The 24812-nt window shown below is 44.1% G+C and overlaps 1 protein-coding gene and 1 long non-coding RNA gene across 13 annotated transcripts in view; one reads left to right on the top strand and one right to left on the bottom strand.

Moving 5' to 3' along the window:
- Positions 1–24812, bottom strand: part of LOC147359056 (uncharacterized) — a 124795-nt gene that overhangs the window by 71104 nt on the left and 28879 nt on the right. For 4 of the 5 annotated variants that reach the window (XR_015140493.1, XR_015140494.1, XR_015140492.1 and 1 more), the window contains exons 2-3: positions 18466–18518; positions 4335–4554 (exon numbers count right to left, since the gene is read on the bottom strand). This is a non-coding gene — a long non-coding RNA (uncharacterized LOC147359056). Of the gene's footprint in view, positions 1–2689; positions 2906–4334; positions 4555–18465; positions 18519–24812 lie in introns of those variants that run through there. The other variant, XR_015140495.1, reaches the window with a different exon arrangement.
- Positions 622–17237, top strand: TP53INP1 (tumor protein p53 inducible nuclear protein 1). Of its 8 annotated transcripts, none has more exons than XM_086335976.1 (5): positions 1241–1455; positions 7680–7940; positions 8534–8894; positions 11320–11357; positions 12439–17237. In XM_086335976.1, the coding sequence occupies exons 2-4, from the start codon at positions 7829–7831 to the stop codon at positions 11339–11341; spliced, it is 495 nt and encodes a 164-aa protein (XP_086192102.1). In that variant the 5' UTR covers positions 1241–1455; positions 7680–7828; the 3' UTR covers positions 11342–11357; positions 12439–17237. The 8 variants fall into 8 exon arrangements, with proteins under 8 accessions (XP_086192099.1, XP_086192102.1, XP_086192096.1 ...); XM_086335977.1 differs by having other exon boundaries at positions 1295–1455; positions 8741–8894; XM_086335971.1 differs by lacking the exon at positions 11320–11357 and adding an exon at positions 3563–3680 and having other exon boundaries at positions 1318–1455.

Raw genomic sequence — 24812 nt, 5'->3', positions numbered from 1 at the left:
GTAATATTAGCAATGATAATCAAGAGAAAATATGAGGATGAACTTGATTTGCCAAAATCCAAGTTAATGCCTTGCTCTATCTTCTGAGAAAAAAGTCAAGTGGCCCCTGAATTTTGGTTATTACCCCTGGGTGTCAGACCATCCCCCGTCTTTTACACCCTTTAAAACTAGTACTGATGGAAACAGACTGGCCACAGGATACCCCTGAGGGTCAGGAGGCCAGAGCCTTTCAGATCCTTAATGTATGACACACCTGCTCAGGGTCTCTATACAAATTTCACCCTGGATCAGAGAACTGCATCTCAGTCCAAACAAAATGCACTTGAGGGTGGAGATACGTCAAAATGACTACTTTGCCTTTGCCAGACAGTGTGAATCCGTCTATACCCGTACAGAGCTTTGGTTTGGAAAATATTTTCAAGCCCCCTGTTTTACATTCCTCTCACTATAAATAACTGGGTGAGCAGGTAGGCCTCTGGTAAACGCCCACGGTTTTGTGCTGTGTAAACAGCAGAACAGAGGCCATCGGCTCCCTGGGTCAGAGCAGAGCCTGGACGGGGCCCTGTCTTCTTCCTGCGGGTTCTCCTGTCTTCTGGAGCAGAGAGCCTAAAGGCTCCTGGCGTCTCTGCCTTCAACGTCTGGTCTCACGGCCTCTTCTGCCTCGCCGGCTTGCATCCCGAGCCAGTAGACCAGGTCAGTCAGCTCCCAGGGTCAGTGACCACAGCAAGGTGGGCGCCTGGCTCCTGGTCTTAAGCAGGTTGGGTGGGCGGCACGCCTGTACTCACGGGGACCAGCCCTTCCTTCCCACGCCGGCCAAGACGTGAAGTGGGCCTGCCTCACCGTCTTGGGCTTCCATCACTCGCGAGGTCCTTAGCTTTCCTCTCACATCAACTCTGTGTCCCTGTGTGCCCCCAGACGCTCGGCCAAAGGGACAGCTGGGGTCAAGGTTTTTCCTTTCGGGGTCCAGGTCCGCTTGGTCCTCACCCTCCGGGGCGGGTTTTCGCGTTGGTTGGCCCCCGGCCCAGTCCCCAGCACCCCCGCCTTCCGCGGGCCCCTCTCTCCCCCCTGGGCGCCCGGGCGTTGTTGCCCGGGCTTGTTTCTAGCTCCGGAGCGTCGCCCGGCCCGGCGCCAGGTCACGTGCGTTAGTGACAGCCTCTCGCAGGGTGGCCCCGGGGCCCGCGCGCCGCTGATTGGTGGGGCTGAGCCTGGCTCCGCCCCAGGGCGGGGCGTGCGGGCGGGCGGGCCCGACGGGCGGGCGCAGCGGCGGATCAGCTGTTCCGAGGCTGCACAACAACAAAAGGAGCGGGACGCGCCGGCAGCGGCCAGCGGCGCGGCCTCAGGAGGGCTGGAGCGGCCCCGCGCCCCGCCGTCCGGGAGCCGCAGCTACCTCAGCGGCCCGCGAGCGGGTCCCCGCCGGCTGCCTTCGCCTCCCGTCCGGCCGCGGGTCGGGCCCACGTAAGTGCGGGCGGGGCCGGCGTCCAGGGCCGTTCGCTCCGGGTCGCCCCTCTGGCCGCGGTCGGTGCGCCGCCCACCCCGGTCTCCACTCGCACCCGCGGGCCGGCTGCCCACCGCCTCGGCGGCCCCGGGGGTGCGCGCGGGCGCGGGGCGGCGGTTGGGTGTTTGGTTTCTGCCTCCCCCCACCCCGAGCGCGGCCTGTTTTCCCGGGGCCGCCGCGGGACCGACCTTCTTTTCTCTCTCCTCCTCACTCCGCCTCCTGCCCTCCGCCGTTGGGCTGGGGCTGCCCGCCCGGGACTGGGCGTCGGGGTCCCCCGGCCCCGGAGGGGCGAGCGCGGCGGCCGCCGCCGCTCCGGGGCGCAGCTTCCAGGGCTCGCGGCTGCTCGGCCAGCCCTCCCCGCGCGCGGCGGCTCCGCTACCCCGCGACCGGCGCTCGCCCGCCCGTCGGTGGCAGGTTCCTTGACTCTTGCTTTGATCTTACCTATCAATGGTGGAGGTTGCACCTGTGGTAGGCACTTTATCTCCCATCGTAGTTAAAATCCTCATCATTTTGATCACGCACGCTCATTGGGTGCTTAGCGTGGGCCACAGACTCGGTGAGGATTTTACGTGCATTAACTCGATTCCCACAATAATCCTGTGAAGTTAGGCTGTATTACAGATAGGAAACCTGAGGGCCCAGAGATATGGACTTAACTTAAGACCACACAGCCAGGTAGAAGGAAATGGTGTTTTAAGTTGAAGATGAGTTTTCTGTAGGGATAGGGAGTGTGTGTGTGTGTGTGTGTGTGTGTTAAATTGCATTTCCTAATTACATCTAATCGTTGTCTCCTGGTTAATTCCAATTTCAAGGAGATTAAGGAGGAGGGCCTCTCCCCCTGTCTGTCATTGAGACAAGAACCCTTTCTGAGGACAAAGTAGTTTTGAGAAAGGGTGGAAAGTGTCCCCTGGGGTTTGTTGAACAGAGGTAATAATGAGGAGCCCCAAGATCTGGAAATCACTTGCTTGGTAACTGAAATATCTTTTTCACTGCAGATGCAAAAAGCACTAGGAAGCTTTTGCTTTTAACTGGCAGCATAATTTTCGAAGGTTCCAGCCTGGAACCAGGACCTTGCTAATTTCTATGACTAAGGTCTGGTTTGTTTTTGTATCTTTATCTTTTGTTCTTTTCTGTGAATGCTTCATCGATTGCTCATAGTTCTCTTGGGAATGGTCCCACTTTCAAACTTCAGGGTTAACAGGCTGTGAATTACCATTTATTGCTGTCTTTGTTCACTGTCATTCAAGGCTTCAGAGCCAACCTGGTGGATCCTGGGGAGAATAACCTCCTTGTAGCTGGTTGAGTAGGCTGGATAGAGTGGAACAAGCGAAGACAACTTTCTTGGCTTGGTTTTTCTACAGTTTAAAATTGATGTAAAATTACTTGAATCAGCACGTTTATTCTTCTGAACTAGTGAGAGAGGGTGGGATAAAGAGATCATTTTGAGCTGCTTTTTGATGATGATGTGTTAGTTTGGCCACCTGATATTTCGAAACTATCAAGAAGCCACAACTGTACACATAGTTAGGAGTTAAATCATCAAAGTTGTGGTGTTTTTTTTTTTTTTTTTTTTAATTTAAAATGTTTTTGGAGCCGCCTACTGGCAGCCAAAACCAACTGAAAAGTGCAGTTCTCCAAAATTCATAGAGCCAGAGTTGAGGCTGGAAGGAGCCTGAGACATTCCGCACTGGGGGTGGGGGGCAAGGGCGCAAGGTCCTGGAACCAGAGAGACTTCGTTCCAACGTGGGCCCCACCCCTGAACAGCTCCGTCACTTTTGAGCAAGTTACTTAATTTCTGAGCCTCAGTTTTCTTATTAATCAAATGGGACAAATAAGTGCCTCAAATCTGTCACATACAATAAACATTGAGTAAATCACAGCTCTGATGACTATAGGAACATTTTGCCAATAAAGACACTCAGACCCAAAGATGCTAAGTGACTTGCTCACAGTCATACACCTGGTTTGAAGTGCATTTGGGGTTTATATTTACTGGGTGCCTGCTGTGTGCCTGCTTCTAAGTGATACACACTTATTCCTCATGTTGGCCCTATCTCCCCATTTTAGGGATGAGAAAACCGAGGCACTGAGAAGTTACTGTATATCCTAAATACACACAAATTCTGAGGAGCAAAGTCAAGATTTCAAACCGAGCAGGCTAACTCCAGAGCCGCATGGCCTCAAGGTTGGTTGCCTGTCTCAAAAATGAGAAAATAAATCATACCGACAAACTCTTCCCAGCCCAGTAACTCCTTTTCTAAGTTCTCAAACTAGAATGCTTTACCCCTTGAGTATTAAACTCAGCCACCTTTCTCTGCTCACAGAGCATTTCTACTCATGTCATATGAAAAATATTGATAATAAAATGTTAAGTAACAAAGCAGGATACAAAATTGTGCGTGCATTGGCCTACAATTTTGATAAAAAAGAAACTGGCGGTAGAAGAAAATGCACAATGTACTAACAATGATTGCAGTAAAGTACGGAATAACAGTTTCCTTATTTATTTTCTAAACTTTCTGTAATGTGGTTTAGTTCATTTTATAATGAAGGGAGGGAATGGAGGTATTTAGAGCCAAGTGGAAGAGGCTGCAGCTGCCTCTGTGAAGTGCTGGGGCGCAGACACTTCGTTTCTTTTCTCCAGCAGGTGAGACAGCCAGGCTGGCAGGTGCGGGGAGAACAGCAGCGCCTCCCGCCTTGCCGTCATCCCTCTGCCTCTTGGCTAAATTCCAGAGCTGTATTTGTAAATTTGTCCTCTTAGGACACTTGTTTTCTCTGGAATTTTCACCTTAGTTTTTTATCTTTGTCCTAGAGTTGTGAATATCAAAAAGTCTGTTACCTGCTGAGGAGTACAGTCTGAAGTTCTGCTTTGCCTTTAGCTGCACAGGATCAGCCCCAAGGAGAGCCTCCATCCTTGGGCCGAAGCCAAGATGAAGAGCAGCAGTGACCTTGTAGGGACAGTCTGGTCAGTGGGAAGATAGGCCATCAAGACATTAGAGCAGCAGTGTCCAATATGCAGTGTGGGCTCTGTATGGAGGTTTGGATTTTTAAGTAGCCACCTTAAAGAAGGAAAAAGAAACAGGTGAAATTAATTTTGTTAATATATCTTATTTAACCTACTATATCCCAAATTAAATAAGATTTAAAATTTTCCCAGGGAATTCCCTGACAGTCCAGTGGTTAAGACTCTGAGCTTCCACTGCAGAGAGCGTGGGTTTGATTCCTGGTTGGGGATCTAAGATCCCTCAGATCCCACATGCTGTGTGATGCAGCCAAATAATTTTTTGTTTAGTTTTTCAGTCTAATTGCATTTCAAATAATCGTTCACCTGATGTTCCCAGAGGCCACCTCCCTGAACAGTGTCAGCGTACTGGGGTCTCTCCAGCAGCTCCTTGTCCTCTGCGACAGCTACAGAAAGCGGGGCCGAAGGAACTTGGCAAAGTCAGACCAGCCTCACTTTAGGAAACCCAAAGAGGCTTGACTCGTGTGGTCCTGGGGGACGCTCCTCCAGAGACGCCCTTCCTGTGGCAGAGCCGAGTGTGCTCCAAGCCTAGGCTGGCTTCCACGTTACGGAAGAGGGGGCAGTTTGGAACTTGCAGCTGCCCAAGCACAGTGGCCCTGGCATGACTGCTGCCTTGCAGCTGCCACTTCACTGGCCTGGTCCTCAGTGACTGACCACATGTGGCACCACAGTTGGGGGATAGGGGCATATTCATGATGAGCTAGGGTTCCCGTGGGGTGTTCCCTCCCCACCTAGCAGCTCTCGCTGGTGCAGGGCCTGAGTCCAGCCGGGCACTCTGGAGAATTCATCCAACTAGGTCAGCAGACCCAGAACTGTACTTGGGGCCAATAATTTAAGAGAGATGGGGGAAAGATTAAAAGTATCCTTTCTCCCGCCTAGCTCATATGCTCAAAACTTTTACGTGCACAGCAGCCCTGGGATAGCTCATCTTTTGGGATAATCAAGTCTAGCCAACTACACAGTCCACTGCTCTTGTAAATTCTCTTACATGCAACATAAAGCTCACTTTGCATTCTCATCCTCGAGCTCCAGAGTACGTGATTGGCCATACTGCTTTCCAGAAGGGTTTTAGGAAGACTGATTATGCAAATGACACTTCCTGTTTACCCGTTTTTCATAATTAATGGCTGAGGATGACAGATTGTGACCACAGAACTATTCACATGTCATTTATTTAAACACATATTTGTAGTACTACACGAGTAGTAGCCTGCCGAACAGTTGTAGCAGTCCAGTGCACACATAAGGAATTGAACCAGGAGTCTCATCACCAACAGATGTGAACCACATCATTTATAGCTAAGGATGATTGTTTTGAAAATGAAATATCCAGAGTGTGAAGTTAGGGATTCAGGGCTGACGCGCTCTGGGTGATCTCCTCCACTCTTACGGTTCTTATGGTTCCTGTCACCCCCTTTGTGTTGGTAACTCCCAGATCTGTGCCCTCAGCAGACACCATGCTCCTGGACTGCAGAGCCCTAGATTCAGCTCCTGCAGACATCCCAGGACTCACCAGCTTCCCCAGTTCCTCGTGTCCAGAGCACATGGCCTACACCTCTGCTGTGTTCCTCTTCCACTGAACCTACCAATCCTCCCCACCCCCCCCACCCCGCCCCATCCCGCCGTTGGCCAGGCCGAAAACCTAGGGCATCCTTGACTTTTTCCCTCCCCTTTACTTTTGGCGCACGATGCCCTGCAGGATCCAGTCCCCACATACCCCCTAAGCCTGCTGTCAAGACTGTCCACCTAGATCTTGAGCCATATGGAAGCCACATTCTCACTCATCTGCACGTTTCCACAGCATTGTTTCTACTTCATCCACTCTTGAGCTTCTCAACCATTCACGATGAAGGTCATGATTGCATGTGTCCTTCTGTGACCCCTGTACTTCTCCTCACGTGATACTCATCACACTGGGTTGGTGGGCTTGCTGTGGGAGGGCCTTGTCTGCTGCTGTCTCTCCTGCCCTGAGCACTAGGCCTGATGCATAATAGGTGCTCAGCAAATACTTGCAGAATAGTTGACACTGACTGAGAACTCTGTCCCAAGTGCCTTGCTAAGTAGGTTGCCTGCACTATCTCATTGGACAAGAGTAGGATCAGGGAAGCCATCTAGGAGGTGGTGATTGGCAAAGTCAGACCAGTTGGCTTCAAGTAGAGTGAGAGTGGTGGAGAGAAGTAGGTGGATTCCAGCCATGTGTGCGGCTAGAGTCCACAGGATGTGCTGCCAGTTTGGGTGAGGGGTGCGGGGGTGTGGATGAAAGGGAGTTTAGGATGAGGGCTAAGCGTTTGGCCTGAGTAACTGCTGCCTCTCCTTCCTGAGAAGGGGGGTGACGGGCAGCGAGCCTGAGTATGTTTGTGAGGAAAATGAAAGATCTTGCAATTTGTTAGGTTTGGTCTGCCCATCAGGTAACCAGGCAGAAATGCGTATATAAATCTGGACCTCTGGAATAAGACCAGGCGAGGCTGGAGTTCCTCATTAGAACTCACCCGAACTCCATGGGGTAGAACCCTTGGAGTAGTGTGACTTCCTCACACTAGTAGGAGACAAGCCACCTTTGAACCCAGCCACAGTGGTGCTTTTCGGTTCTGGTTGCTGGGCCACCTGAGTTCTCTGCAGTGTGACTTTTTCCATGCCAGCTGTAGGAATGGTTTTGAAGGTCAAAGTGTGCTGTAGTTAGAGATTTTAATGGAATTAGGTGTGCTTACAATCATACACAAGAATAGAGCAGGAGAGAAAGGGGGCCAGGGAAAGGGGAGGGCTTGGCGTGGTAGTGGACACGCACCCAGGAGGAGTGCTAGGATCAGTTGGCAGCTTCTGACCAGCTGACCATGAAAACCTAGCTTTCACTCTACTTATAGAAAAGTAGTGTTTCAGTTGAAATATGTTACCCAGGGATATACTTTTATATCCCTTATTATAAAAGCACAGAAGTGAAAAAAGAACCAACCCCTTCCATTGCGCATTTTGAGAGATTTACAGGTTGCGTTTGAGTACTCTATTAATATTTGTAAAAAAAGAGATTCTGCATTCTTGTGTTTGAAAGAAGGGAAGAGCCAAGCTGCAGGCTAAGGCCTGTGCTTTTCTGTAGGTGTGAGGAGATGTACATGTTACATAAACACGTGCTGATTTGAAATAACCTTTTTTTCTGTTTTATTTTAGGGATGATGGCTCTTCCTGCTTCTCACCTAAGTTGAATAAGCACCTTGTGCACTTTAATCCCCTGTCAGTGGCATCAGGCTGACCGAAGACAGGTTTTGGAAATCTCAGCTACAAAGACATCCAGCCAAAGTCTCAATCTTGCCTTAACAATGTTCCAGAGATTGAATAAAATGTTTGTGGGTGAAGTCAATACTTCTTCAAACCAAGAACCAGAATTTAGTGAGAAAGAAGATGATGAGTGGATTCTTGTTGACTTCATAGGTAAGGATATTCTTAGCCGTTAATCATCACAGCAAAAGTGGAAACTCTTTTATTGAGTTTTTGCATAAGTAAACCAATAACTCTGAAGGTTTTTAAGCCTTAAAAGTTAATAAACAAGAATTTGTCTAAAAAAATTGTAGGAAGCATTCTGTGCCAGATGATCAGGTCAGTGACACTGAGGTCAGCCTCTCCAGTATGGCAGCTCTTACACCCTGATCCAGCCAGAGGCACTTTTATAGGAAACCCCCATCCTCTACCAGCAGTAACCCATTTGGTGCATTATGTGTTTACTCAGCAAAATAGAGACCAACCTTAAAAACTGTTCTGCCAAACCAACATAATCCATCACATACAATGATACACACCGCCCCCTAACACACACACACATGCACACACGCGCACACTAGGTGCTCAGAAATTATTTTATGATCATTGTGAGTGAATATGAATGGTTTTGTGTCTGATCTAAATAAAGGGAGGACTGTGAGCATCAGCTAACAGCATCATCTCTTCTTTTTCTGTGCTCTGATGTGATCTCAATGTGTTACTCATACCCCGCGGGACTTCAACAACGTGTGTGGACTGCCATCTAGACACTTGCACGGGTTTCTCAGCAGCAGAGGATGAAGAGGAAGAAGACATCAGTGAAGAGTCACCTCCCGAGCGCCCTTCAGTCTTTTCCTGTCTCCCTGCATCTCTCGAGTGCTTGGCTGACACGAGTGACTCCTGCTTCCTCCAGTTTGAGTCCTGTCCAATGGAGGAGAGCTGGTTTATCACCCCTCCCCCATGTTTTACTGCAGGTGGATTAACCACTATCAAGGTGGAGACCAGTCCTATGGAAAACCTTCTCATTGAACACCCCAGCATGTCCGTCTATGCTGTGCACGAGCCCTGCCCCCGCCTCAGCGAGGCCCACTGTGGGACTGAGGAGTTTCATAACCCAGGCAGTCCCAGGTACGTCACTGTCTCCACAGACATTCGTGAAAGTATGTGCCTAGTGTATAAGGCGGGTAATGGTATGAAAAGATGAACTCATTTGAGATTTTCAAAAAAATTAGTTCTAGCATGGCCCCAGTTATGTAATGGAGAGCTGTCTCATTTGTGATATTCTGCTACTGAATGGAAAGAAAAGACTGGCATTTCTGCTAAGTATCTTAGAATATAACTCTGGCACTTTATAGGCTGGATTATTTGGGGTATCAAATTTGACAGGAGTGGTATATCTTAAAATCTCACGATCTTCGAAGTAGTCCTAACTAAGTCACATCAGATGGTGCTTAGCCTTGAAAACCCGAGGAATCTGAAGCATGAGGTAAATAAAACGGCAGATTTAGCAAAGCATTTTTCTCAGAGAGTTCTTTTCTGCCTTGCAGAGGGAAGCTTTCATATCCAAATACTGTTTTGTGGTTATATGGGTGTCCCAAGTGGTCTGAAAGGCTCTGCTTGGATGGCAGATGGGTTGAGCTTCTGAAACAGTTCAGGGAGGGTGTCTAGTCAGTAATCCGTTCCAGAACAAACTCACAAGTCTGTGGCCTTTATCCAGGGACTATATTCAAGATTGTTCCCACCCACTAAAACAAAGCCCGTGGCTGCGTTCAGTGGCTCAAAGTCCAGCTGGTCTGTGATGCACGTTGGTGGGAGGTCCCTTCGGGTATTAAGGTATTTGTAGGATACTGGCACTGACTTAATTCCCTTTATACCTGTCAAGGGGACAGGTGACCTGGATTTTGGAGCCGCCCACAGTGTTCCTATGGTTCAGTGAGGCCACCCAGAGGGCCGCTTTTTCAGTGTCCAGGCTCTGACTTTACTAACCAGGCCACTGTATGCGTATGTCCTTCCATTTCCTGTTTGCCAAATATAAACAAAGCCCAGGCAGCTCATTAATCTGATAACTTTACCAGAGTTTGCTGCACTTTAAACTCTCAATATTGTAGATGTTCTTGAATGAAGATAAACATACACTTGTACCAGACTGAAAAACATTTGCTTATATAGTTACCCACGCTTTGTATTAAGTTGGATCTTTGATGGGAAATGTTACTTTGGCACTTTATTCCATATTATAAATTTATCAAGAGGTTAATGTTTCAGGCATTCCAACAAATTTTTTTTTTTTCCAACATAAATTTAAAATACAATTTTTTGAGATGGTTTAATTAATTTCTTTAATTGTTTAACAGTTGATTCAAGTTAATTTCTTCAGTTCTTAGAAATTCTTCTAACTTTATTTTGATCTCATCTCTGAGGAGTTCCACTCGAGAATTTAGTGTGATTAATAGCCACTTTAAATTACTAGCATTTGTATATTTACGTTTTCAATATTTAAAGTATGTGTATTTACATATGTATATTTAGCAGCTTCATAGACAACAGAAGCAGTCCGTATGCACTGCAGAAAATTAGAAAGGGCAAAAAGTTTTAAATTTTAAATGACGTTTTTCTCACTACTGAGAGATGAACACCGTCAAGACTCCAGGGCATATCCTTCCAGGTGGTACTTTCTGGATGTGCCCATGCATGGATCTATAACACCATTTTAAACCCAAATGGGATCAAGCTATAGGTACTGTTTATAATCTGCTTCCTTCGGCAGTGTGCGCTACCTTTTTTTTTCTCCCCAGTAAAATTTTACTTTGTGAACTATACAGACCACACTGAGATTTGCCCAGGAAAGCCCAGAACACTTCATCTAGTTTGTCCAAACCAGGATCCAGTTCAGGACCTTGCACTGAACCTGGTTAAGTGTTTGTAGTTTTGATGCAGTGAGAATGTTCATTTTTTATATCTTGTCACTGTATATTGTTATATGTTTTGATATAACACTTAGGTAGCTAATTATAAATAAAGGATCAAATGGACATACCTAAATTTATATGAATTCTTTCTGAACATAAGAAAGTACTGTAAATTATTACAGTTTTATAATTAAAAAATTTTAACATCTTTATATTTGGATTTTAAATTTTTATAAGAAAGGCCCAGTAAATCAAGATAGAAATCAGATGTCACCAAAATTGGGAAGATGGCTATGTAGTAAATATCTGTATTTTCTGAGGAAGAAATATATTGTATGCTTTTTGAAAGTTAAGATTGTTCCCATCCTGTATATCCTTGAAGAGATTACCATAAAGCACATAAAAGTAAGGTGCTTAACAATTAAAGAAGGCTTCAGAGTATGTACTTCATTGCATTTTAGCCTTTATAAAATATTGTATGTGAAGGTTTATATGCTATCATAATCTTAAGTAATACATGTTCCTTTAATGACCCGTAGTAACCCAGTTTTAATAAAGAAAAGTTGACCACATCCTAATAGTAAAATTAAATAGCATTTTCAACTTTACTAGTGATTTAATAGTTCACCATTTAACATTTGTAGGGCCAGGAAAAGCTGCTTATAAGACTCATTGGCACAGAGTAAGTATATTTCATTTGAGACTGTGTGATATGTGTTATCAGTCTGAGCAGGAAGGCAAAGGACTCAAGGCATCCAGCTTTTAAAAACCACTGTCTTTGTTTTATTTTAACTGCTTTCTGTTAGTTTCTTAATGTGACCAGCTTTAACTCTACTATTTAATAAAAATAATATATTAAAAATGTAACTGTGTTTTCCCCTAGCAGTTGTAGGCAGAATATATAACTGCCTTCCTGTGTAAAATAACCCTTAAAAATCTTAAAGTTCTTCATTACGTGTTAATGTAGTTTAGAACTATCTGATTAGCTTTTAATATAGAAAACAGTAATTACATGGTTTGTAGCCATATATTAAGATTATGTGTTCTCCAAGGGTCTTTATAATATTGCTCTGCAAATGCCATTCCAAAGTGTACCTGTTGTGATATAAATTTAAAACTTAAGAGTTATGTTTTGTAATAAGCAGGTATCTTACCAAGACAAATTTATTTTTAGATGAGTAGAATTTCCTTATGCATATTTCTATTAAATTCAGACTTAAAACTTGTTTTCCTAGAACATTTTGCTTATAGACACACAGAGTCTGTGAAGCTGCTGTTGGCACAGTGCCTCATAACCAAACCTTGGAGTGGGACTTTTGTTACATTCTTGGTTGAGTCAGTTAATATTTGTGACCTTAACCTTAACCTCTCTGAGCCTGAGTTTTCTGATCAGTAAAATTTAGGAATTAAAATAGTTTTCTTTTAAGGTTATAGTGAGAATCAAACTACATGTATAAATGTGTTTGGTGTGTAACTGAAATTCACTCAAAGTGTAAAGCATTTTTTTAAAACCTACAGTTCACTTAATTTACCACCTCTGGGTGGATTCTATCACATATTTCAATTGAAAGTTGGCTGCTTCTTTCTACCATTATCAGTCAGTGTGGTCACAAAATAAAAACTTGTCTGACAGCCATGAGATACTGAGCTCTCATTCAACCATAAACAAATGAGTGTGGCAAACTGAATTGCCAAGTAGCTTTTTCAGTTTCATCGATAACATACTATGTTATGTAATACATGCCCAATTTTTTCTGTTTCAGAGTGGAAGCCGAGAATGAAATGGGGCAGCACATTCATTGCTATGTTGCAGCTCTCGCTGCTCATACAGCTTTTCTGGAACAACCCAAGAGCTTTCGCCCTTCCCAGTGGATTAAAGAACACAGTGAAAGACAGTCTCTGAACAGAAATAGCCTTCGTCGCCAAAATCTTACCAGAGATTGCCACTCTCGGCAAGTCAAGCACAGCGGCTGGGCTGTCCATCAGCCCTGCCCACGTCAGTACAATTACTAAGAATCTGAAGTGTGTTCAGTTGGTTTCTCATAGTTTGTGCATATGTGTGGGCATGTGCATGTATGGACGGTGAAGATGCTGTCTCTTTACAGCCAACAGATGACCAATCACATAGTTTTATTGGTGTGTTTAGACACTATCTTGAAAACCAGAGTTATATGCTGGGTATAAAGTAATGCCTTGCTCTTAACATTTGCTTTTTTTGTAAAAATTTTTTCAGAATATTTTTGGAAACATATCAATACAGTTAGTGTTTGGGAAGGTCTTTAAAGCTATTAAGATGTACATGAATTAGCAATTTAAAGATGTTTCTTCCCAAGTACGAGAATAGGCATCTTTCTATTTCATTTTATTTGGTATTAATCAGTCTTTTGAGTAAGCAGAAATTTATTCTCAGGGTCAGCCATACACTTTATTGACCAGTACTTGATAATCTTTTCTGTATATAATGAATACATTTTTACACACTAACATGAGCATTAACAGGTGATGTGGTTGCCACAGATAAAATGGAATTATGGCTGAACTTTCTTTTGGAAGAAAACTTGATATATTTCTGTGTGTATGGGGTTTTTAATTCCCAGATTAGCCATGCAGTTCATTTTGGAATTCAGGTACATTAAGTGTTAGTGAACAGTGCATTCAATAATTCCGATGTGACCGTGTAACGTGGTACAGACATTACGGCGTCGTGGGACAACAGTGCCCGTCTCATGTGCAGAGGGATTCAATTCGACCTGTGAAATTGTATTTGGGGAAATGTGTATCTGTAAGTAATCCATTGGTCCACTGTTTGGATTCTTTCCTGCCAGCTCTGCCTACTTGCCACCTCACATCAGCTGTAAATTCAGAAGTACGTGTCCTGTACTCTAGTGGCTTCCTATTCATATCTGCCCAGGGGAAAAGAGAGAGGCTTTGTATTTCTGATACAGTGATAGATCTTCTGCTATGGAGTCTGTTCCGCCAGCTGGCAAGCAGCGGTGAAGGGGATTCCTGGTGACGTCTATTCGTAGCATCTAAATGAAGAGTGACAGGTTGAGTTTTCCTTGAGTTTATATATATATTTTTAATTTGGGCTTCAGGCAAATTCCTTAACCACTTTGGCCTTTGGTACCTCCACCCAGGAGGGAGTAGTAACACGTACCTCCCTCCCAGTCGTGAGGACCGGGTACTGATTTGAAGTGGGGCTGTCCTGAACTGATCCTCGTGTGAAATTCCAAGGGCCTCTCTGCCGAGTCTAGTGAAGGGGCAGGGCCAGGGTAGCTCTTCGGCCACAACTCCTCTTCAGAGTGTTGGTGCTCATGAGGCCAGGGTGCAGGGTTCAAGTCACACCGAGGCCAGTTAGCTCAACGAACGCAGAGAAAACCTATTTCTTTAGCCAGTCACTTTATTTTTTCGCAGTTGTGATGGGTTTTGCTGAGCCATCTGCACTCTGACCAGTTTCCTCTGAAATTAAGTTAAACACATTTACAATCCAAAGCACATTCTACTGACAGAGCAATAATACTATCACCTTCATAATCAAATAGCTTATTTTTCCATTCTCCTCTGCAATCCTAATTGAGTACATGACTAGACAGTGTTGTCAAGGAAAAAGCAGCATATAGTGTGAAGTACTGTTTTATTCAGTAACCCTGTAGCAGTTGGGTGCAGGGAACCATGGGAGACTTTGCAGTGAAGAGCTGCCTCTTTTCTGACCAGATTGGGATGTGTGGAGTCGGAAGAGGTCACATAGCTTAGTTAGACGGGGGTGGTAGGTTGTTCCTCCACTACTGGCTGTGCTGAAGGGCCAGGAATGTCTCTCCAGAACAAGGGTCTAGATCCCCCTTCTCACCTTAGTCCCCTTCCATTTCGACTACCCCTTTATTTATTTGTTTTCCTCATTAGGGGCCAAGTCTGTTAAGTTTTGTCAGACTGAGCTAGAAGTTGTTTTGTTACTATTTGTGTTTACCAGCCTTGGGAGATAGCGTGTTCATGAAGGTGTGTGTGTTTTATACCATGACTGTTAAAGGGCCGCATGTTGCTAACTTGAGCATAGGTGTAAGCCTCTGAATACATGGGGGTCTCTTTTTTTCACATACTAAATGTAAGCTGTTAGTCCTCATGAGCTTCAGAAGTTCAGCCATGAGAATTTGTTTGGCAGCATGAACAGATTTGTATATAAAACTGCAATGGTCTTTAACTACTATTTTTTCAGATTTCCTGATACCTTAAATACATTTACATCTCTATCAGTTACTGATTTTTCGTTTGCCTTATTCGAGCCAGGTTTTTTATGCTTTGTACCTGGAAAACAATTGACTTCGTCTTTTCAGTGTTTTTTCAGGGTAAGGCCTACCACGTATCTGTGATACCATACGGTGGTTTCTGCATCAGTGTCCAAGGCTTCTGTCTAAACTGGCCCATGTAAGAACTGAAGAAAGTGGTCACCTAATGCAGTTCTTGGCCATCACGTGTGTGAGGGATCGACTGTGTGCAAGTTCACAAGACCAATAATAACAGAGAGTGCTATTGACCTGTTAAGTATTCTTTGAAACAGGGCTGAAATGCAGCTTATTATAAGTTAATTATTATTTCTGCTGTTGTAAATATAAATGGTTTACAGTGTGCTTTAGTGCATATTTCTTAAAAATTCCAGCAGTGAGAAATAAAACCCCTTTGAATTTAGCACTCTGGTTCTAAACTGAAAAGTCTGGAATATGTGGTGCACACAGCAGCTTCATGAATGAGTTTCTTAGTTTTTATAATGCACCATGTTTCTCAAAGTTTGTGTTTTTCATTTTTAAAACATTTTATGATGTATATCTTATGTTTATTACTTTTCTTCCTCAAATAATTTGATTATGTACTGCACCATAAGTTGAAAATTAACCACCCATTATTTATCTTCTGTGGGAATTTATATGGTTGGGTTGGGGGGAGGGGAGGGAATTTTTTGCAGAAGGTGCAGAGTGATTGGATTTACTACTTATGGTTCCAGGGAGCCTTTTTACATTGCTGTCCTGTGCATTCCCCAGTTCTGATGCAAACTGTTCTGTTTACATACCTTCTCTGTTGTGTCAGCACTCTGATTCTAGTGAGGTGACAGTTACTTAAGACTTCAGAGGGCCGTTCAGCATTGCCTAATGTTTTTGCTTCTCAAATCTGTGTAGTACACTGGTTTGTAATCTTTGTGTCTTCATTGAACCTGAGTGTCTTTGCTATTTCTCTTCTTCCTCAAAGAAATATATTGTCTTATATACTCTTTTAAGAAAAAAGAGTAAAGAAGGGTATCTTTCTTTTTCTCATCTTCTTTGAGTTGGAAACAAAACAAAAAAAGGACTCTAGAAGATAGACATTTAAATTTAAATAGCTTAGTGGAAAAAGTTTAAGAGTTTCCAATTATTAATCTTTGTTTTTAGAATCAGTTAAGAGACTGCTCCTTGTACTGGAGATACTAGCATATGTTCGTAATGTTACCTTAAAATTATCTTTATTCTATAAGTCCCATACATACTGGTTAAATTCTTTAAAGAGTTGGGCCACTATCATGGATGGTTTCACTGCCATCGGCCCTGTTGATGTATTATAAATGGCATTATCTACTTATTTTAATGCTTAAAGTTTTATATAAAACGCTTTATTTAGAAAACTTACATAATATAGTGGTGTCTGCCTTGCCATGTACCAATTTCACTTGAAATTTGACACCAATTGCAGTGGTCTGGGGTGGAGGAGGCAGTCCTGGAAAGCACACAGATAAGGATATCTTTTTCTGTCTGCAACAGTATCCTTTATGTGGGAGGAGAAGTTACTATTCCAAGAAAGGCAGCTTAAGTGGATAATGTTTTGTGCGTCACTGACAGTTTTTCTTAAAATATTTTTTTAAATTGTGTAATTGCTAAATGCCCAATTTTTCTCTGTATTTGCCTGAAGTTTTAGTATTTGTTTTCTAGGTTGACTTCTAAAAACCAAACCAGTGCTTGAGGAGGTTAGATGTGTCTGTTTCCAAGCTTGGTGTGTATGAGTGGTTTTGCTTGTGTTTTCCTCCAGAGGTTTGGAAATCTTAATCAGTAATGTGTGTATTATAATATTTTAAGTGGCTTTGGTGTTTTTTTTCCTCCATCAAGTAAAATTGTGAACACATTTGCTTTTCAAGGGCAGGGCATCTGTTCTAGAGACTGAAGAGTATTGTAGGTTGTACTCTGCCTTCTTGATGTGTTTCTGGACAGTTGTTTTTTTTTTTCCAACAACTTGAAAACTTAAAAGGGACATTTGGTTAAGTTATATACTGTACATCAATCTATGCATAAATGGCAGCTTGTTTTCTTGAGCCACTGTCTAAATTTTTTTTCTGTTTTTATAGAAAATTTTTGTACTGATTGGTTCATAGATGGTCAGTTTTATACACAGACTAAACAATACAGCACTTTGCCAAAAAATAATTGTAGCGTTGCTTAAACATTGCGCACCAACACCAGCTCTTTGGAATTGGGTTCAGTGGTGTATTTTGCACTACCTGGAGTTACGGTTTTTAATCTGTCAATAAATAAAATGTCCTTTACCTTCACATTTGTCAGATTCTTTTATCTTTATGGTCATTAGTCTTAAAAACTAGGTACAACTTACTTAATCAATCAATTCAGTCACTCAATTCGGTCACTCAGTCATGTCTGACTCTTTGCGACCCCATGGACTGCAGGACACCAGGCCTCCCTGTCCATCACCAACTCCCGGAGTCCACCTAAACCCATGTCCATTGAGTCAGTGATGCCATCCAACCATCTCATCCTCTGTCGTCCCCTTCTCCTCTTGCCTTCAGTCTTTCTCAGCATCAGGGTCTTTTCCAATGAGTCAGCTCTTTGAATCATGTGGCCAAAGTATTGGAGTTTCAGCTTCAACATCAGTCCTTCCAGTGAACACCCAGGACTGATCTCCTTTAGGATGGACTGCTTGGATCTCCTTGCAGTCCAAGGGACTCTCAAGAGTCTTCTCCAACACCACACTTCAAAACCATCAATTCTTCGGGGCTCAGCTTTCTTTACAGTCCAAGTCTCACATCCATACATGACTACTGGAAAAACCACAGCCTTGACTAGACGGACCTTTGTTGACAAAGTAATGTCTCTGCTTTTTAATATGCTGTCTTAAAATGAATGCTTTTTAGTTTTACTTGTCCAAAAGATATATTTAATATATACTTTACTTTTTTTTTTTAATTTTATTTTATTTTTAAACTTTACATAATTGTATTAGTTTTGCCAAATATCAAAATGAATCCGCCACAGGTATACATGTGTTCCCCATCCTGAACCCTCCTCCCTCCTCCCTCCCCATACCATCCCTCTGGGTCGTCCCAGTGCACTAGCCCCAAGCATCCAGTATCGTGCATCGAACCTGGACTGGCAATTCGTTTCTTACATATTTTACATGTTTCAATGCCATTCTCCCAAATCTTCCCACCCTCTCCCTCTCCCACAGAGTCCATAAGACTGTTCTATACATCAGTGTCTCTTTTGCTGTCTCGTACACCGGGTTATTGTTACCATCTTTCTAAATTCCATATATATGCGTTAGTATACTGTATTTATGTTTTTCCTTCTGGCTTACTTCACTCTGTATAATAGGCTCCAGTTTCATCCACCTCATTAGAACTGATTCAAATGTATTCTTTTTAATGGCTGAGTAATACTCCATTGTGTATATGTACCACAGCTTTCTTATCCATTCGTATACTTTACTTTTTTAAAAAACTTGTATACATTAAAAATTTTCAGCTAAAATGAATACTCATTTACCTGAACATGAATTTAAGAATGATCCCAGCCAGAACGTTTTCCCTCCAGCCAATCTGTGTTAAAAAAACAAATACAGAATTTAACATACTGGTTCTTAGCCTTTTTTAAGCAAGGTTGGTTGAATTCTTAATAGCTCCTCTCCCAGATAAATGCAGACACAGTCTTATATAAACGTTGCAGGACAGTGTCCCTGAGGTCCACCGATGTCCCACTGTGGCACTCCAGTTGTTTTGCTTTGGTTTCTGTTGTTCTCCCATGCTGCACAGCTTACAGGACCTTAGTTTCTCAACCAGGGATTGAACTTGGGCCACAGCAGTGACAGCATCGAGTCCTAACCACTGGAGCGTCAGTCATGTGCGACTCAGCCACCTCATGGACTGCAGCCCATCAGGCTCCTCTGTCCATGGAATTCTCCAGGCAAAGAATACTGGAGTGAGTAGCTATTTCCCTTCTCCAGGGGATCTTCCCAACCCAGGCATCAAACCCAGGTCTCCTGCATTGCATGCTGATTCTTTACCATCTGAGCCACCAGGGAAGTCCCCTAACCACTGGACCACAAGGGAATTCCTCTGGAACTCTAGTTTAAAAAGGCCAGTAACATTCAGAATACTTGAATAGGAAGCACAAAGAATAACTCCTGTGTGAAGGGTCTTTGAGGAAGATCGGCATTGTAGAACGGTAGCTTACTGCAGGATACATTTTTGTTATCTTTTGAAACTCAGCTGAGATGAAAAGATTGGGGGCAGGGGTGAAGAAAAGGGGCGACCCCAAAGATGAAAATAAGGTCATGAAAGTCGATTTGGGATGGAGCAGCATGAAATGAAAGCGCCTACCCAAGAGGGGCAGGTGGAGGGTCATTGTTGAGTCTTTAGTAGGCCCACTTCAGGGGGACTGGAACGTCAGGGGAATCCAGCAGCTCCATCACATCTCAAGGGCAGTGACTGCACAGAGTCTAACGTAGGCAACTCAGAAGCAACACGGGCTTGTGAGGGATGGGGATGTCAGGGTTCCACAGTTTGACATCTGCTAAGATTATCGAGCTCCGTTTGAATTTATACTGACCAAAGACTAGTTACTGTGGCATTGTCTGTAAAATCCAAAATGCTAGGAACAACCTAAATGTTTACACATAGGAGAATAGTTGAAAATCTTGTGGTACATTGCATAATGGAAGTCAATGCTCATTAGTTTTAAAAAATGAGATCAAATCTATGAACTGATTTGGAATGATTTCTGAGGCTCTGAAGTGGAAAAAAAGCAAAGTGCAAAAGAGTATTTAAGATACCCTGTATGCAAGAAAGAAGGGAATGTAAGAAAACACACCTGTATCTGGTCATTTGTACAAAATATAGGAAGAATAAACCAGCAGCTAAACCTTCAGAAAGAAGGTGAAGTTGCTCAGTCATGTCTGACCCTTTGTGACCCCATGGACTGCAGCTGCCAGGCTCCTCTGCCCATGGGATTCTCCAGGCAAGAATACTGGAGTAGGTTGCCATTTCCTTCTCCAGGGGCTCTTCCCAACCCAGGGATCAGCCTGGGTCTCCTGCATTGCAGGCAGACTCCTTACTGTCTGAACCATCAGGGAAGTTATTAAACCTTCAGAGGGCAGAGAAAAAAGCCGGAGAGAGGAACTGGGACAGGTTCCTTGGGATGAGGAAAGAGCAGTGTTTCTCTTGAGTGTCCCTTTTGTACAGTTTTGGCTTTCAGAAACCACAGTAGTGCTCCCAGCAGCCCCACAAAATAAAAGACGAAAATCAACCGGGGTGTGTGAAGGAGGAACCTCAAATTTGGAACCAGTTACAATTGCACCTATTACAAATGACAATATAACCACACTGAAGGTGTGGTTAAGTAACTGGAAATTAGCATTTTGAATGGGTACTATTAATATAAGGCTAAGATGAAAAGAACTGTAGACAAATAAGCCAAGTGGTCATCTGGGCTCACAAAGGTATGAGTTAGCAATTCTATCATTCTGTGTGTATTTAGGACTGGACATGTGAACGGAATATATGGTGGATAATGAGAGCCAGTTTCACACCCCCCGACACAGACACATACTAAGGTGACCCTGAGCAAGGTCAGAGCTTCTGTAATCCCTCCCCCTTCAGTGAAGGCTGAACCACTGGTTGCTTCTAACCAACAGAATATGGCAAAGGTGAAGGGACTTTGTAGTTGTAATAAAGTCCCTAATCGGCTGATTTTAAGGTCAAAAGAGTCTCCTGGATGGACTGAACAATCAGGCAAGCCCTCTGAGAGAGTCTAGATGCTAAACTTCATTAATTATGATGGGAATGCAAATTAAAACCATAATGAAATACAATTATATATTCACTTGATTGGCAGAAATTCAATGCTGACAATGACAAGCGGAGGTGGGTCTACTCTTGACACAACCACCCCGTGTCCTGGTAGCTCCGTTCCAGGCACAGACCATACGGAAACGTGTGCTTCTGTGCATTAGGACTCGCGTCCCAGAATTTTCCTTTCAGCATTTTTTCCCAACAGCCAGAAACTAGAAACAGCCCAAAGGCTCGCCGACGGTAGGCTGGATAAACCGGTGCACGCGTGTGATGCACTGCTATGTAACCGCGACAGTGGACCACCTGTAGCCACACCCGTCAGATAGGAGCCATTTTTGAAATGTGAGAAAAGGAAATCACGCAAGAGTGGGGGAGAACTGGGCTCTAGGAGCCAGGGTTGGAGAAAGATACACTGTTCACTGTGTACATCCTTTTGTATTTAACACAACTTCAATGAAACTAAGTAACTGTTTTTCAGCTTCTTGGTTCTATTCCAGACCTACTAAATCGGAATCTCCAGAGGATGCCTAGGAATCTGGATTCTTCCAGCTCCCTGTGATGTTTAGGCAACTGAAGTTGAGAATCCCTGGTGGCAGAAGAGGGAGTCAGAGCAGACTGTGCTGTCAGGAATTCCAGGGACCACATCCCAGTCCTCCTTGTCTCTCCCCAGAAGCTGGGAGCCCTGGCCCTTTCCTTGGGAGCAGACATCCCAGGCACAGCTCTTGAAGGCTGGTTCCCGTTGCTGCCCTGGAAATAAGAGGCACTGGCCCACCCGCCACAAAGTGCCTTCTTGGTCTCAGGTGACCAGCCAGAGAAGAGTGTGACTGCTCCCTGCTCCCTGTCGCATCCTTCTATCTTGATCTCCTTCCTTCCTTTAGTGGCTCTGCCTCTGTTTCATATCGACCATGGATGATACGCAGTTGAGAATTATATTAAGACTTGAGTTCTGTGTCTTTGGATTAATTTTAGGTCTAAAATACTTTAGCATGCAAATTTATATTTTGAATAAAAACTTCTGCCGGAATGTACAATTTTGGATCCCATAAGACTGCAGACTCTAGACCTGGCCTTTCCAGATGGTAGCCCCTAGCCACAAGTGGTTATTTTAATTGGAATCAAATAAAATTAAGAGTTCAGCCCCTCAGTCACAGCAGTCATATTCAAGTGTTCAATAGCCACATGTGGCCAGGGGATACCATAATAGACAGCTTCAGATACAGAACATTTCCTTCACCCATAACAATCTCTATGCCTCGCAACAGTTCCACAGCTCCTGTGTAGCAGTCTCGGACCGCTGCTCTGCCAGGCAGCTTTCCCCCACTTTATCAGATAATCTGCTTTAAGTCATCAGAACTATGCAGGCTGTCATCCTCTTTCTTCACGGCCACTCTCCTTCCCACCCAGCCTCAGCGCCATTCTGCACCATCCTCATGATCGCACGCTTAACTCTGTGCCTTCTCTCTTTCAGACATGCCTCCTCTGCTGATCTCCAACCTCATGTTAATCCAAATGCAGGCCTTTGTTTCTACACTCAAGCTGCCTAAGAGCTACTGGAGGAAATCACACAACAGTGGGGACTGGGGCCATGAGACACTCGGGGGGTACAAGCTCGAGCTTGATTGTTGGCCCATCCTATTGTGCACCCCTGGTCAACTTGACACAATTCCCCTTCTCTGCTCACCTCAAGACTCCTATCCCAGGGCCATCAAGCTTTAATGTGCAGACGAATCATTTGGGAGATCTTATGAAGAATGCAGGTTCTGATCCACTAGGTCCAGGGTGGGGCCAGAGACTCTGCATTTCTTAACGGGCTCACCCTAGAAAAGTTTGTGAAGCTGAAAAGTGGACTAGCAGTTACAGAGCTGACCAGGCTTTGTTGATGATAAATGAAGCCTCTAAAATAACAGTAACAGTCTGATGTGGTGGCCTCCCTGGACAGCTTCTTTCTCAACCAGCCTTCCCAGGACCTGCTTGTCCATATTATCTCTGAAACCCCGGGAGGCCCTGGCCAAGGTTTCCTGCTTCACATCAAGCCTGGACCCCAGGGGACATGAACGGCACCTGGCTTTGTCTCCCTGATGAGCCTAGGCTGTGTCGATGGCACCCATCAGTAAGGGAGTCAAACGGATCAGTATGTTGCACTTAGAAGTTTCTGAGTTTCACAGGTCAGGCAGTAGTTTTTGGGGGAAGAAAAATGACAAACATCTACCCAGAAATCCAGAACAAGTTAGAAAGTCTTGGAACTAGGGAACATCTTACAAAAAGTTTTGCTGATCCAAAAACATGTTGCGTTTAGCAAACATGTGCTGCAGAATGCATTTGCAGCCCCAGAGTTCTGCAGAAGTACCTGAGGGATTATTAACACAAGAAACTTCTGTTAATATTCTTGCTCTTAAGCAAAATGATGAAGAAACTGACGTATAGCAATGTAAATAAACTAAAGAATTCCTTCTTGTATACTTTGTCATATAATTGGATTGGTAGAACTTGCATGAGGTCACAACATTCAGGGGAGGACTTGACAAATTAAAAGGACATCAGTTTCAGGTTCCAACTAAAAGGTTGCGCCTCCCTTTTAATAGAATCTGTACATTTGACATTTTCTAAAATCTCTGTAGTGCTGACACACTAAATTTCGTCTAGGTGGAGATTCTTTCTGGCTATATTTTCTATTTTAAAACCATAAAGTGGGGGTGCCATTGCTAAGACACTTCTTGGTAATTCAAATACCTGGTTATTATACAAAAAAAATCCACTTCAGACCCAAAGACTTATTATGTTTACTGTCAGTTTTGGCAGAACTGACTTTTACATCTATTTTCCAGTTGAAATACCCTCGTCAGAGACTGGGAAATGTTGAGTTCTAGTCATATCCCATAGCTACACCTGTGCTGTGACTGAAATTTCAGTAAGTGTGTGAAACGATCCCGAGGAAGTACAGCTGACTTGAAGATGTGACTAAGTGCCTCTGTGCCTCTCACACAGGGCCCTGGGGAACAGGCAGAAACCAGGGGACTGCGCTCCTTGGAGTGTTATTGTAGTATTTTTATTATAGGAGCTTAAATATTGACACTACCCTTTTCAGTGGCTTGTCTTCTAAATTCATTCTTCTGGCTGTTTTTCTATTTGTTTGTTTTTTAATAGGTAAGGTAAGCTAAAATTGGGCCTACTCTGTAGTAATTTCTTTAAATGTAAATGCTAAATACACAGAAGTGTCTGACAGGATGACAGCTGGGCTGTAGGAGCCGGGTCATGAATGGGGTGTGAAAGCCAGGGCGCTGGCCTCTCTCCCTCAGACGGAAGGGCCGGGGACAGCAGCTCTCCTAAGGAAGTTTCTTGCTGTTGGGTGGTATTGATCCCATGGACAAGCACCTGGCTGGCCTCTGTGTGATTCGTCGTGTTGATTCGGTGTTGAGTTGCTACTGAGAAACAACCTTATGCCATCTTGCTACTTCCCTCAGCTCCTTAAAGACTTACAAACTCACTGCACATTCCTGCCCCACTGCCTGAGCCGTATACACCGTTTCTGCTTACCTGCTGTTGGCGGGAATTTCAGTCAGTGGTCTCTACTAGTCGCAAGGGAGAAGGGGAAGCGTATTTGGCCCTTCTTTCAGCCAAATAAGGGGATCTGCTACTGACGAAGAGCAAGGGCACGGACGCCAAGGTGGGGTGCCTCCCCACCTGCCCACTGGAAGCCGCTCATCCTACAAGGCCTAGGACAGGCATGATATACTCTGCATATAGGTTAAATAAACAGGGTGACAATATACAGCCTTGATGTACTCCTTTCTCAATTTTGAACCAGTCTGTTGTTTCAAGTCTGGTTCTACCTGTTGCTTCTTGACCTGCATACAGATTTCTCAAGAGGCAGGTCAGGTGGTCTGCTATTCCCATCTTTTTAAGAATTTTCCACAGTTTGTTGTGATCCACACAGTCAAAGGCTTTAGCACAGTCAATGAAGCAGAAGTAGATGTTTTTCTGGAAATCCCTTGCTTTTTCAACGAGCCAGCGAATGCTGGCAATTTGACCTCTGGTTCCTCTCCT

The sequence above is a fragment of the Bos grunniens genome, chromosome 14, assembly GCF_055505025.1.
Source record: "Bos grunniens cultivar Pamir isolate PY7600 chromosome 14, Bosgru_T2T1.0, whole genome shotgun sequence".
In the NCBI taxonomy this organism is placed as follows: Eukaryota; Metazoa; Chordata; class Mammalia; order Artiodactyla; family Bovidae; genus Bos; species Bos grunniens.
Note: the sequence above shows the minus strand (reverse complement) of the source record. Positions and strands in the feature narration are given on the sequence as shown.